This window comes from Odontesthes bonariensis, chromosome 16 (genome assembly GCF_027942865.1).
Source record: "Odontesthes bonariensis isolate fOdoBon6 chromosome 16, fOdoBon6.hap1, whole genome shotgun sequence".
Taxonomy (NCBI): domain Eukaryota; kingdom Metazoa; phylum Chordata; class Actinopteri; order Atheriniformes; family Atherinopsidae; genus Odontesthes; species Odontesthes bonariensis.
Genome location: NC_134521.1, coordinates 4121796 through 4134955, shown reverse-complemented (window position 1 = coordinate 4134955; position 13160 = coordinate 4121796). Strand labels below are relative to the sequence as shown.

At 40.6% G+C, this 13160-nt stretch overlaps 1 protein-coding gene across 2 annotated transcripts in view; it reads right to left on the bottom strand.

The window, feature by feature from the left end:
* Positions 1–242: 242 nt before the first annotated feature.
* tmem132e (transmembrane protein 132E) overlaps positions 243–13160 on the bottom strand; it is a 462444-nt gene continuing 449526 nt past the window's right edge. For both annotated transcript variants that reach the window (XM_075487420.1, XM_075487419.1), the window contains 2 exons: positions 11466–11660; positions 243–4365 (listed from right to left, as the gene is read on the bottom strand). In XM_075487420.1, coding sequence (XP_075343535.1) covers positions 3304–4365; positions 11466–11660 — 1257 coding nt within the window. In that variant the 3' untranslated portion in view covers positions 243–3303. The remainder of the gene's footprint in view (positions 4366–11465; positions 11661–13160) is intronic.

Here is a 13160-nt window from a genome sequence, read left to right as displayed (position 1 = left end):
TGAAACTATTTGCTTCATGTTGTATAAATGAAATATTTTGATGTGATTTTCAACCTCCTTATGAGACATTCAATTCCCAACGAGCCAATATGATTCAAGGTCAGGACCATAGATGAAGCTGCATGAGGCTGAGTTCCTGACATAATTCATTTTGACACGCTGAGGACACTGGGCCGGAACATTAATTGAAGACTATTGTTGCTGAAACACTTCAAAGTTAAATAAAAATGACATGTCACAAGTGTATTGCATTTTCTTTAGTACTTTACATATAACAGGAAAATACAAGGGCTTGTTTTCAAGAGAATACAGGAAATTTAACAGTGCTCTGTACATTACAATAGTATAGTCAGTGTGGGGGTTACGTAGCTCAGCCAACTGAGCCGTGCATGTCGTGCACAGTTCACCGTGGGTGGGCGTGAGGGGAGGGGGTTATGATTCCAAATCTTCATTTACATGTTGTAAGAAGTCTCTATTAGCAGCTCATAGAAAACACAAAATGAGCAACATGTGAGCAAAGTATTAATACCACAAAAAAGACACAAAATGCACAAGAGAGAAGAAGTAAAATGTAAAAAAAAGGGTTTTAAAAAACAAATCAACATGTTTTAAGAGATGTTTTATGTACTAGGAGAACTATTAGATACTTACTCGCTATCTGAGAGGTCAAACAAAAGAACAAAACAGCCAGGATTTGTTAGACATTTTTACAATCATCCCGAGATACCACAATTTGAAGGTAAAAGAGATAAACTCACAGCTGGCTGCCATTTCTCTCAAATTTATAGCAGATCTCGTTGATGCTGTGGTGGAACAGTGACAGGTTTGGACTGTCAAAAGTAATGTCTCATCATCTGTTTAACAGTTAAAACAGACTGAATGTATTTAACACTAAAATCAGGCTGTGTAATAATAACCCAAATCTCTAGTCCCAGTCCAGGATTTCAGTTCATTATGGGTCTATATACATATACAGTGTCCAAAGGTATGTGTTACTGATGGCAGATAATGGCTACTTTCAAATATGTGAAGAATCCTGTGAACAAATTGTTTCACCTTCAGATTAAATTTACCTTTTGCAAATGATCAATTGTTTAATAAGAAGCTCACTTAAATAATTTTGTCAATATTCATAAAAATGACTTCTTTTAATTCAGTAGTTTTGTCCCATATGAAGCTAGTATTTATGAATTGGGTCTGCGCTAACACTGCGGGGGCTGCGAAGCTTGTAGGATGGCAGCAAAATACATATAGAGCGTCAACTCTGAGTGACAAGTGGAGCTGATGCTCATTATCACCACAGAGGGAGAGGGAGAGTGACACTTGTTTGCTAATAGGATCTCGGAAAGCAGTCAGTCAGTTAACATGAAAGAAAAATCAAACCATCAGGGAGCACAGTACAGAATTAAAGGAAACTCAGTCAGAAAGTCCTTTTTCATCTCCTGGTTGTCTCATTAGTCCAAAAAAGAAGTTGTATCCTCTGAGATCAGGGTTGGAAAAACATAAACCTTCAAAAGTCATCTCTAGTTATCCACTTCAAAACAAAAAAAAAGAAGCATATTCTACTCAAACAGGCCAACAGCACCCTGCTGTGTGGCTGCTTTGTGATGTTTTGTTGGAAATCTCTGTTGTTGAGATTTCTTAATACGCTTACAAATTTCATCTTCAGCATCAGTAACAGACCGGAATTAACACCGTCACACTTGTAAATAACATCCACAACCACACCCATATCAACTGTTCAGCTTTTCTGTCAGGGACAACATTGTTTTTCTTCTCCCAGCAGGAGCTACGGGACTCTGGCCCTGTTCATGTCGTTTAGTTTCAGGCAAATTCGTGACCTCCAGATGGATGGATTAACAAAACAGGGAATTTGTACATAAAACAATGAAAACATGAAGACAGCATGGGTTGGCCATGATGTACATGATCATGGTCAAAATCAATAATATATTACCGCAACCTTCTTTAAGGGCATTTCCTTCAAAATTCAGATGATCTTGTGCTCAGTGAGAATGTTTTTGACCGGTATATTTCTACTCTCCCAGAGGCTGGGGGCCAGCTAAACTCGGGGAAAGGAAATTAAAACCATCCTGTTACAGTTCTGATGCATAGCTAATCCACATGTTCAACAGTCAAATGTGATATGGGTGTGTTTAAAAATGCACACTGCTATTTGAGAGAGAATCTTCAACCCACCACAAGACTATAAAGTTTCCAAAACTTCAACAAGCTCTCCACTCCTCCTCCTTGGAGCGAGGAACTTGTTGAGGGTTTGTGCTGGAAATGACTCCAGCTCCATACGTTATATACATACACTATAGTGGAATGTCTTCATGTATGAAGGCTGAACATGGCATGCGTGTAATGCATGATAACATATTTAGTTTAGTAATGTGTATGAATAACTATATAATTACAATATAAACATTTACAAATTTTGGAAAAAAAGTGGCTGATTGTGCCTCAAGATCCTGTATCATGCAAAGACTCAAAGATCCTCACAATGCTCAAGCTCTTCTCACTTAAGACCTCACGCTGGGGAGCATTTGTAGAATTTTACATCGATGCTCTTACTAACACTTTCTCTAGCCTGTTTGGTGAGAAAACAGGGTGTCCATGCTGATAGGAGCAGTGAACTATAACCGCTTTTATAAGGCATTAGATTCAGCAGAACCATCAGGACTATTAGCAGAGCACGGCTTTCAACTACAAATGCAATGTAGAAATTGTAAGGAATGAACATGAGTAAAAATTAGGTGTGTGCTGCACCAAGAACAACAATGACGAATGTTTTGCCACTAAAAGAATGATTTTCCTACTTTGGCAAAAGCTAAATGAATTTTAACACATCTTTCACAAGAGTCTTTGACAGTTTTTTGTTCATCAAAGGCCTCTTTGTTTGGAATAGGTACAGTACCGTCGAGTCCCGCTTCTGCAGTCCTGTGCACATCAGGCTTTCTCTAGAGTCACATCCTGAACATAAGAGAGCTGGAGCAGCTCCCATGTGTCCATGGCTCAGCTCCCCAGTAAAACATGTTTGCCATCGCCAAGAATTACAGATGTCTCGAGAGACTGAGATCCTCTGGTTCAGTCTTTGGCTTACTTGCTTTCTCTTCTGTGTGAGCATGTATGAAATTACAGCACTGTGCAAACTAAATGGAACAAACCCTAACCAAAACAACATTTGGCCTTTTAGTCTGTGAAAGTTACCTTTCACTAAGGTGAAAAAGAGAAAAATATATAGAAAGAAACATTTGTTTTAGAAAGCTGAGAGTGGCGTCTCACCATATACCTCCTTACTCAGGCTATTTCTTTTATTCTGCGCATGTAGTTATGCAGTTCCTCTGGGTCTTGGAAACCCATATCCTGGCAGACCCACTGAATGTCTTCTTCATCTGCTATGGGGATGGAGTTGTAGGGCAGCTCCTCAGTAGGAAGGGTGGTAAACGTGGTAAACTTGACTCTCTTGCGCTTGGAGGTGGGTGAACTGGCCTCCTCGCCATTCTCCTTCGTCGAGCCACCGGAGCTGCCATCGCCCCGTCCGTGCACCTGACTGTGAACGCTGGTCTGGGAACTACCACTGCTGTGGTGGTCCCCATGGCAACAAGTCTGTACGCCTTCCAATGGGTTGCTGGGACTTTCCACCTGCTGTGGTGACAGATCACACTGGGCCCTCAGTGGCTGGCCGTTTCCCAGGAACACCCAGTGATGGGAATGGTCCATGTTGGCCTGCCCCTCAGGTGGGATGCGCTTATGGCGGTATTTGAGCACAAATACGATGCAGTTGATAAGAAACACTAAGATGGCCAGGCAGAAGACTCCCAGTAGCGCATACATGCCAATCTCAAGGTCCGTCATGCTGCGAGGTGAATGCACAAATTCATCTCCATCACTCTCAGTTGGTTGCTCTTGGTTGCTAATTGTGGGGAAATTGGTGTAATCAATGGGAACGCTGGCAGGCTGCTCATTAGATGTCTCATAAATTCTTCCACTGACATTGGGATCAATCACCGACCGCCTGGTGACAGGCACAAGCTCAATGTCGCTTTCTGTGGTTGCCTCCTCCTCAGAGTCTTCCTCTGGGCCAAAGCGGACCTTGACATTAACTGCAGCAGATGCGATGACACTTTTGCGTTTGGTCTTCTGGCAGGCCTCACAGATGGTCATCTCCACACGCACCATTTCGCCGGATCCCTCCCCTTCTGCTACCAACACAGGCCAGCGCTGTTGAGGCTCCTGGGACACAGACACGACTTTATCATCCAATGTGGAGGCGTTGAGGTTGTAGTCTTTGGGATCAAAGTAAGTCAGCGTGGCAGCTGTGTTGTCACTGAAAAGCATCCAGACAGACAGACTGGCCTCCTGTCGGACAAAAAAGAAACACACACAGATTAGATATCTGTCTACAAAAATAACTAGATAACTGGTTAGGCTGGGCTGTTAGTAAAAAAAGCACCTAAAGATACAATTTACAATTTAAAATTGGTTCTTTATTAAGATGTCTGTTGTGTGTACACATAACACCACAGAGTTAGGCTACTTTTTCATAATTGAATGTCAAAAAACTTTAAAAAACCTTTAATGAACTATTGTTTGTGAGCACTTAAAAATTACAAAAAAGTCTAGCTGCTTGGGGTGCTGTTTAGCTTACTGGGATGAGTGGGCACACCATGTAAAGGGGCTCTTTGTCCTGTCACAGCCGTCCTGGGTTCAAGGCCTGTGGCCCTTTGCTGGATGTCCTTTTTCAAATAAAGGCCACTAAAGCCGACAAAACCTTTAAAAAAGAAAGTCTGGCTGCTAGAAAGCTAAACAAAGACTTTTAAACAGGAAGCCAGTACGCATTCGTAGTTGTGCCTATCACAGAAAAAACAATCCCTTTAAAATTTTTAAAGATCCCCCTTCCATGTTTTCATAATGGTTTAGTCCACTGTCTGCCATCCCAAACAGCCCACATTTGGCTCTCAGAGCAACTTTGCAAAGATTATTCTTGCAAAAATTGTAAGGCATAGTTTTATTCTACAACTTTTATAATCTTTTTTTTACACCTTTATTGGATAGGACAGTTGAACATAGACAGGAAACAGGGGGAATGACATGCAGCAATGGCTGTCCAAGACAGGACTCAAGCCAAGGCCAGCTGCAGCAAGGACTATAGCCTCTGTACATGGGGCGCCTGCACAACCCACTACACCACCGACCGCCCCAAACCCAAAAATATACGGGGATTATAATTTAAAAATGTTTCCTGTCAACAAAGCAAAGCACATCTATAACTGCTGTGTTTATATCCCTCAAAACAACATTTCAGTATAACATATCACACTTTTTTTTTTGCAGCAATGACCGTGATTTGCATATGTTCCCCACTGCGCCTTTGAAGTCCTGGACTTGCTCCAATCCCTGAATCTCCAGAGTGTTTGTGAAGCATTCGCAGTATCTTACTCAGTACAAGCCCCGACAAACACGGAGACAGCCTGCCTCTGATGTACACGCGTGCACACTGCTTTCAAGCATGGAGGAAGAAGGGGTAGCAGAGGAATGACTGTGCTGTCCTGAAAGCTACAACACAGGCTCGCTCTACAGCACAGACAGATAAGGCACACAGCAAGCAGTGTGTGCTTCGAATGATGAGTTTGTCTCTTTGTATTTACTCTGCGTGAAGGTCTCATTTTGTATTTTCTGTCACTCTTCACCCTCTGTACTCCCCTGTGGTGGGATTGGATGAAATGCCTCAAATTCCACGTGGTGGTTACCCGACATCATTTATCTGCCGCAGACTGAACCACAACATCAGTATCCGTGTAATCAAGGCAGTCTTTTTTCTCCGCAGTTTGTTTAAACATCCCCTACCAACCATTTGGCCGAATGACAAAGTGGGAGCATTTTCTTTCTGCAACAGTCCAACAGTTTTCAACAGTTTCAAACAGATGCACACCCACTTTGCTCGGGAGGAAAAATCCCTTTGGTTCAGGTTCAGCAGAAGACTACTAAAATGTGCCAATATTTCACCAGGAGGCAAACCTCTGTGATCTCAGCATGTCTGTATGAAGGCAGCTCTTGATAAGAATTATACACTAAATCAGCCAGGAGTAGATGTAATGCATGCATTTTCTATAAAATACGTCATGTGATAAAGATTAAGTTTTCTGCCTTTGATTTCACTGCATTTTCTGATTTATGCTTAATGGGATCATATGTAAACTGAACCCAAACAGCTACGATGATAAAAAATTTGCATAAGCAAGGTAAAACATTCTTTTAAAAAAGAAAGTATTCAGGTTCAAAACTATCTTACAAAGTTGCTCATTTAACCCCTTGTGCGGTCTTAACATTGTGTTTACTCTCCTTGTCCTACAGGTCAAAAATGACCCGCCCTACCAAAGCCCCAAAATAAAGCAACTTAATTGAATTTTAAATCCAAAATCTATTTTGTATGATGAAACCACCTGTTATTTATCTATTCAACTCAATTCAATACATTTTTATCATGTATTTTTTGTTACACAATACAAAAAGACAATCACCAGTTTTCAGGATTACACTTTTTTTTTTAAAACCACAAACCAGCTGTCAGTTGGACCAACAGTTTTCTTGTTTTCTCAGTTTTCTTTTACATAATAAAGGTTTATTATTGCTATTATATAAATGTGAAGTAATTACTTCTGAATTAATTATATTGAAAGGGAAAAAAACAGTGAACTTTTTTCTGGTGTTTAAATGTTTTTATAATTCACGGGTCAAAAATGACCCATAAGACAATCTTTGTCCCCTAGTGGTGTACAGCCCACATGGAAACATAAACAAAAATAAAGTGTGACTTTTTCTAATGATGGGGTCCCTTTAGGAAAAGTCATAAAATTTCAAGTTGGAAAAAGATAGTTTAAGGTATTTTTTCTACAGCTAAACATGGTAGTGGGTCACTTTTGACCCGCAGGGCAACAGGAGGGTTAAGCAGCCGCAATGAGTTGATGATGGCAAACACAGTTGGTACGTACAGAACTTCCAAAAACTGAAGACTTTACGTTTGAAAACGACTGAACCTCGTCAAGGTAATAAAAGAGAAAATGCAGACATGTTGATTGTAAAACGCCACCCATCATAGTTTATGTGTTTCATTTGTTTCTGGAGTAGTAGAGGACATTTTGAGAGTTTTTTCCCTGTGAAACAGAATCAAATGGCTTTAAATAGCTCCAGTGGTCCTCTGAGAGCTTTGCCGGCGGAGGAATTGGCTGCCTTTTATGGCTCAGCCTTGGAGAGCACTTAGGACAATACATTACAATAATTAAATTTCAAGGTGGCCAAGAAGCGGAAAGCAGGAAAAATTGGAATTTAACGCTCGCTTCTCTCTCACTCATGCCTGATGTAGCTGTCGTTGCATTTTTAGCAACTTACAGGCCAGTAAAAGGGCAGAGCAGGAAAAGCACTCAGATGAACACATGCACACAGTTTCCCTGCAGGTCTGCCATTTTGTTCTTTGTACAGATTCTCTCTGTGTGAAAACAAAACAGCAAAAAAAAAAATTACAGATTTTTTTCCCCCACACAGGCATCTTCTCGTCTCTGGCTTGAGCAATGAAATTCATTCTGGGAAACGCATTTGGACATATCAGGAAAGTTTAATCAGGCTTGCTTGAAATGGGGCTTGGAATAAAACAGCACCACGGATACTAGTTATTAGTTCATCTCCGCTGCCATTATCTGGAGTCTTTCTCAACAATGCCGGCTGCAGCTTAAAAGATTTAGATTGGGAATCATTTTAGTATTCAAAAGTGAAACTAGTGCCTGTTTGTCAATATGAGCCGGTGAAAGGTTTCGCAAATAAACATAATTTCCCTGCTCTAAGACAGAAATAAGGAAACCCATTGACCACAAACTGTTAGTGGGACATCGGGAGCAGAGCCCCTTAACAGCTGCTGCAGTTAGTTCTTGATGATTGCTCTGTTGCCATAATTAAATGATACCACAGTGACATCTCAAATGATTTATATATAGTGGTGCTTGCTGTACACATTTCACTTCAAGCAGTAACGACTGAATGCTACTGAAGCATTCTGAAAATGGACATTATATAGATATGAGGAAGGGGCTAAAAGAAAGGAGGGATGATGAGTCTGGTTATTACTATGGGATGTCACATTATCAGCATGTGAAACATGGCAAACATGTCTTGTTAGGGTTTGTGGTTTAATGGTCTTCGGTTTTGTTTTTCATGTCTTGTTTTTTTCTGGGTTCATTGTTTCGATCTGTTTTTTTGTTACTGAATTATTAGATTCAGGATTCATTCCATTTGTGTTTATAGTCTTCAGTTAGCACCATCGCCTCACAGCAAGAGGGTTCCTGGTTTGAATCCCATCTGGGGCCTTTCTGTGTGGAGTTTGCAGGTTCTCCCTGTGTACAGTATGTGCGGGTTCTCTCCGGGTCCTCCGACTTCTTCCCACCACCCAAAAACATGCATGTCAGCTTAATTGGTGACTCTAAATTGAACCTAAGAGTGAGTGGGAGTGTGGATGGTTGTCTCGTCTGTCTCTGTGTGGCACTGTGATGGACGGGTGACCTGTCCAGGGTGTACCCTGCCTGTCGCCCAGTGACAGCTGGGATAGGCCCCAGCCCCCTCGCAACCCTGATTTGGATTAAGCGGGTATAGAAAACGGATGGATAGTCTTTTGTTGTCAGTCATAGTTACGTTCATGTTTGTCCTTGACATTTACATATCTTGTCTTGGTTTATTCATTCTCCAGTTTCCATGGCCTGGTCATCAGTTCCACTCATTCACCTGTGTTCAATAGTCTCAGCTGCATCCATTTGCTCATCACGCTCCCCACAGTATTTAAGCTCCCTGTTTTCCTTCAGTCAATGTCAGATACTTGCTGTTACAACCTCTCGTTCAGTCGCTGGTTAAAGTTTCATTAGCCTTCCGATTAGTTTTGTCTTTTCCAGTTTTGTCAGTATTCGGGTTTTTCTCTTTCTCCAGTTTGGTTTTGTGCATTTCCTGCTCCGCCATGCTTTTTCTTGGTTAAGGAATAGATGCGTTGAAGAGGGTGCGGGTACTGGGCTGGACTGTCTGCAGTCCTGACTACACGAAAGAATGTTGGAGAATCTTGAAATAAAAAACACAACACCAAAAGCATTGTTGCACACCTAACAACTTGTCAAGAAGAATGGGACAAGATAACACCTGAAATGCGTCATCACTTGTGTTTCTCAATGCAAGAATGTCTCCAACAGTTTGTCTTGTGAGTAGGAATGATAAACATCACAAAGAGGTAAAAGCTGTAGGGGCCTAAAAAGCAAAAATGGAAGCATAAAAATAAAATGGGAAATATCCTGGGTTCATATCATTTTAATTTGTATCTTCCACATTGTCGCCACTTTTTCTGATCAGGGGTTTATACAGTATGTAGTCTCTATATGCGACACTTCTTCTGTTCTCTACAATCATATTGATACTTTCCTAACAGAGCACTTCGTTCCCAAACTGCAGGTTTACTTGAGGTTCCCAGAGATTCTAAAAGTAGAATGGGAGGCAGAGCCTTCAGTTATCAGGCCCCTCTATTGTGGAATAAGCTGCCAGTAAATGTCCGGGAAGCAGACACCCTTTCCACTTTTAAGACCAGGCTTAAAACTTTCCTTTTTGATAAAGCTTATAGTTCAGGTAACCCTGAACATCCCATAGTTAAGCTGCTATAGGCCTAGACTTCTGGGGGCCTCATCTGTCACACCTTTCCTCACTTTGCTCTCTTTTTCCATATTTCATTTCTAAAAGGATATTATGCACATGTGACATTGTAGTCATTAACTCGTGTTTCCATGTTCCAACAGATATCCTTTGAATGGTGTTACAGTGTTTTTTTCCCCCCTCTTTTCTGTCCACTCTGTTTCTTCCTGTTAAAAGGGAGTCGTTCCTCTCAAAAGGTCGCCTCAGGCACGCTCAGGCCGGGAGATTGGACTGAAGACAAGTTTCGGTGCAATCTGTTGGATTCATTAGCTAAGAAATTGTTTTTCAATTGGCTCTATATGAATGAATTGGATTATTTTGAAATGAATTATGATTACAATGAATTGAACTCCAATTGGCTTGAATTGGACTTTATTATTTAAGTGCCTTCAGATGACATTTGTTGTAATTTGGCGCTATGGGAAACGGAAAAGGTTTTTTTGGGGGCCTTTGTTTTTTTTGTTTATTTGTTTGGGTTTGGGTTTAGGTTTTTGTACACACACTTTCACTTCTAACACACACCCGCATCCATGCCGCACTACATACTGACGACTGATTGCATCTTTTTCTGAGTTCAATAAATACTTTTTGTTAAGCTCAATGCCATGCGTGGTCTCCACCTTTTGTCCAGGTTCCTGGAACACGGAACATAACAGATGGTATGGGGGTGCACTGGAAACATGCACATCTGGAAAGACTCCATCATTGTTGAATGGTATACAGGTTTTAGAGCAACATATGCTCCCATCCAGATGATGTCTTTTTCCGGGAAGGCCTTGGATATTTCAGTTGAACCACATACGGTACTGAATTTTAGTTTGTGTTCCAGTTATGCTGAAGAATAAAAGTGCTAATACCAAAAAATGACTTTCAGGCTCTTTAGAATTGTACAAACTGTTTTCGAAATCATGTACTCTGTTTCCATTCACGTTTACACATATTTCAATAAATAACTGCACATATTTCCTATTTTCCTTGTAATATTTAAAGAAAAGTCTCAAGATATTTGCCCAGAACTTCACATTTTGTGATTCATTTGTATTTAACTTACTAACAAATTCTCAATGATCCAGCTGCCATTTGAAAGACTATCATATCAACTTGCAAATTACTTCCAGAGCAACAATAACAAACATGCATTGTAATACTAAGTCTTTTTTTTTTTTCTAGTCCCTGCTTAGGATACATTTTTCCCATACAAATGGAACAGAGAAGAAATCATTTACATCCGTTGTACTGTCTGCAACAACCATCCAAATTCGATAAGTTTGACAATGTGTTTGCATTTTCTTGGAAATAAAAAATGTCATGGCTTGAAATGGAGGGGACACGGTGCTTTGGAAATAACATTAGCTGCTAATGCTCGTTATTAATAAATGTAGAGTGCTGGTAATTTTGCTGTCAGCGCTCACACAGCCTCGATGAATACGCAGCAAGATTTGTGGGACAACCTGCATATCTTTATGATACAGGTGTGCACTCTGAAGGTGAAAATATGGTGTAAATATTTGTGACCGCTTACAATAAATACTGACACTTCCTTTGAGCGTGGAAGCTTTTCGAGGAGAAATTAACTGAAGGTAGATATAACACACATGTGCTTTTCTATGAATTATAGTATATTTTTCAGTAACTGATACGTTTTAGTTGATCATTACTTCCTTAATATGAAGCAGTTAACAAACGACAAAGCTGACTACCCGAACAGTTGGTTAAATTTCTGCACAGAATGATAAAGCAGGTTGTACCTGTTTCAGAGAAGTGAGTGTCTGGAGGCCGGTTGCCTTGGCCACCATGGTGTGGCTGTTGCCAGGGCTGGGCTGCAGTGACAGTGTCAGGCCCGAAATAGCGTGAATACGCAGCTCCGTTATGGAAACCTTGTCATCTGTGACTGAAAACGGCGCCTCTCCCAGAATTGCATCCACTGCCAGTGGAGACTCCACCTGCAGAGAAAAAAAGAGATGTGCTTTTATTGCATCTCAACATGGCAGAGGGGCATCATTGACGTCCAAAACTGTTTTATTGTCTTTTTGAAGCTCATAAAGTCCATGACAAGCCAATTTTGGATGAAAGTGCTTTGAGCTGTTTGTTCCAGCTCATCCCGAATCCATGTGTCAACGCCTCTCTATCAAAGTGGAAAAAAAACAAACAACAGCAAAATGAAAAAAAAAACTCACTTGAGACGGACTCACTCGTCTACCAGACTACAAAAATCTGAAGCTGTGAAGGCACGTCTCAAAGTGAAGGTTAGCAGACAACACTTGTGCCCATCAAGTGTCATCACACAAGACGCTAAGAACCATTTGAAGAATGTTTTATCACTTTGGGTAATCCTGGGACTTTGACAGGCATCTTGACCAAGACTTTTTGCTACTTATGAAATATCGTCCTTTCACTTTACTGCCGCAACTAAAGGTCAAGAGGGACAGGTAAACAGTAAAGAGCCATTCACTGTAGAGGGAGTCGGATGGGGAAATCAATCTCACCTTCATCTTAAGTGTTCATCTTAAGTGAAGCTGCAGCAGTAAAGGACTTGATGTCTGACAAGCTTCGCTTATCAATTCAACTCAATTCAGTTTATGTCAGTTTACTTTTATTTATTTGTAGCCTAATTACAACAAATGTCATCTCTGGGCACTTCAAAGATACAGTCCAATTCAAAACAATTAGAATCCAATTAATTGTAATACAATCACAATTCAATCAAATCAAATGAATTAAATTCCAAATAAGTCCAATTCATTCAGAGCCTATTAAAAAAAGGTAGCTTAGCGAAGTTAGCCGACAGATTTCACCGAAACTTCACTTCGATTCGATCTCCCATCCTGAGCGTGCACGAGGTGATTGTGGAAAGAAAAAAACAAACAGGAAAGCACCATGACACCAGGCCAGGAATCCCTGCTGAGAACTGAGAACATTACTTAGAACCTTTTTGTGCTTCCAAACAGCAACATCCAGCTGCCTGCCACCTGTCTGATCTACAATCTGAATGTTTAAAGCAGACAGGTGGGCTGACCGATCAATGATAAAGTGTTGATTAGTTTTACAACCTGAAGGATTCTTTCCATATTTCTCTTTTATTTTTTTTCCCTTTTTTCTGCTGTTGGGACAGATTTAAGTTCCACATAATTAAAGCAACAACTTGCCCTGCATAATCTCCTGCAGAACAATTTAAATAACAGCCCCTGGTTTCTTCTGTAAATCTGTAGCAAAGGAAATCAATTATGTTTTTTATTTGGTCCCATCTCCTTTATTGAATATTCTGAAGACAATAATGGGAGGTGATAGTGTTGCTGTGTTCACCATTAAGGAGCACACAGCTTTGTGATCAGTTTCAGGTTGCTATGTGTTACGTTCATCTTCTCTAACAATCTCAACTGAAGCCCCAAATGTTATCTTTTTTTCTGGAGCTTTTCAACCTCCATCTGATTATCTTTACAACC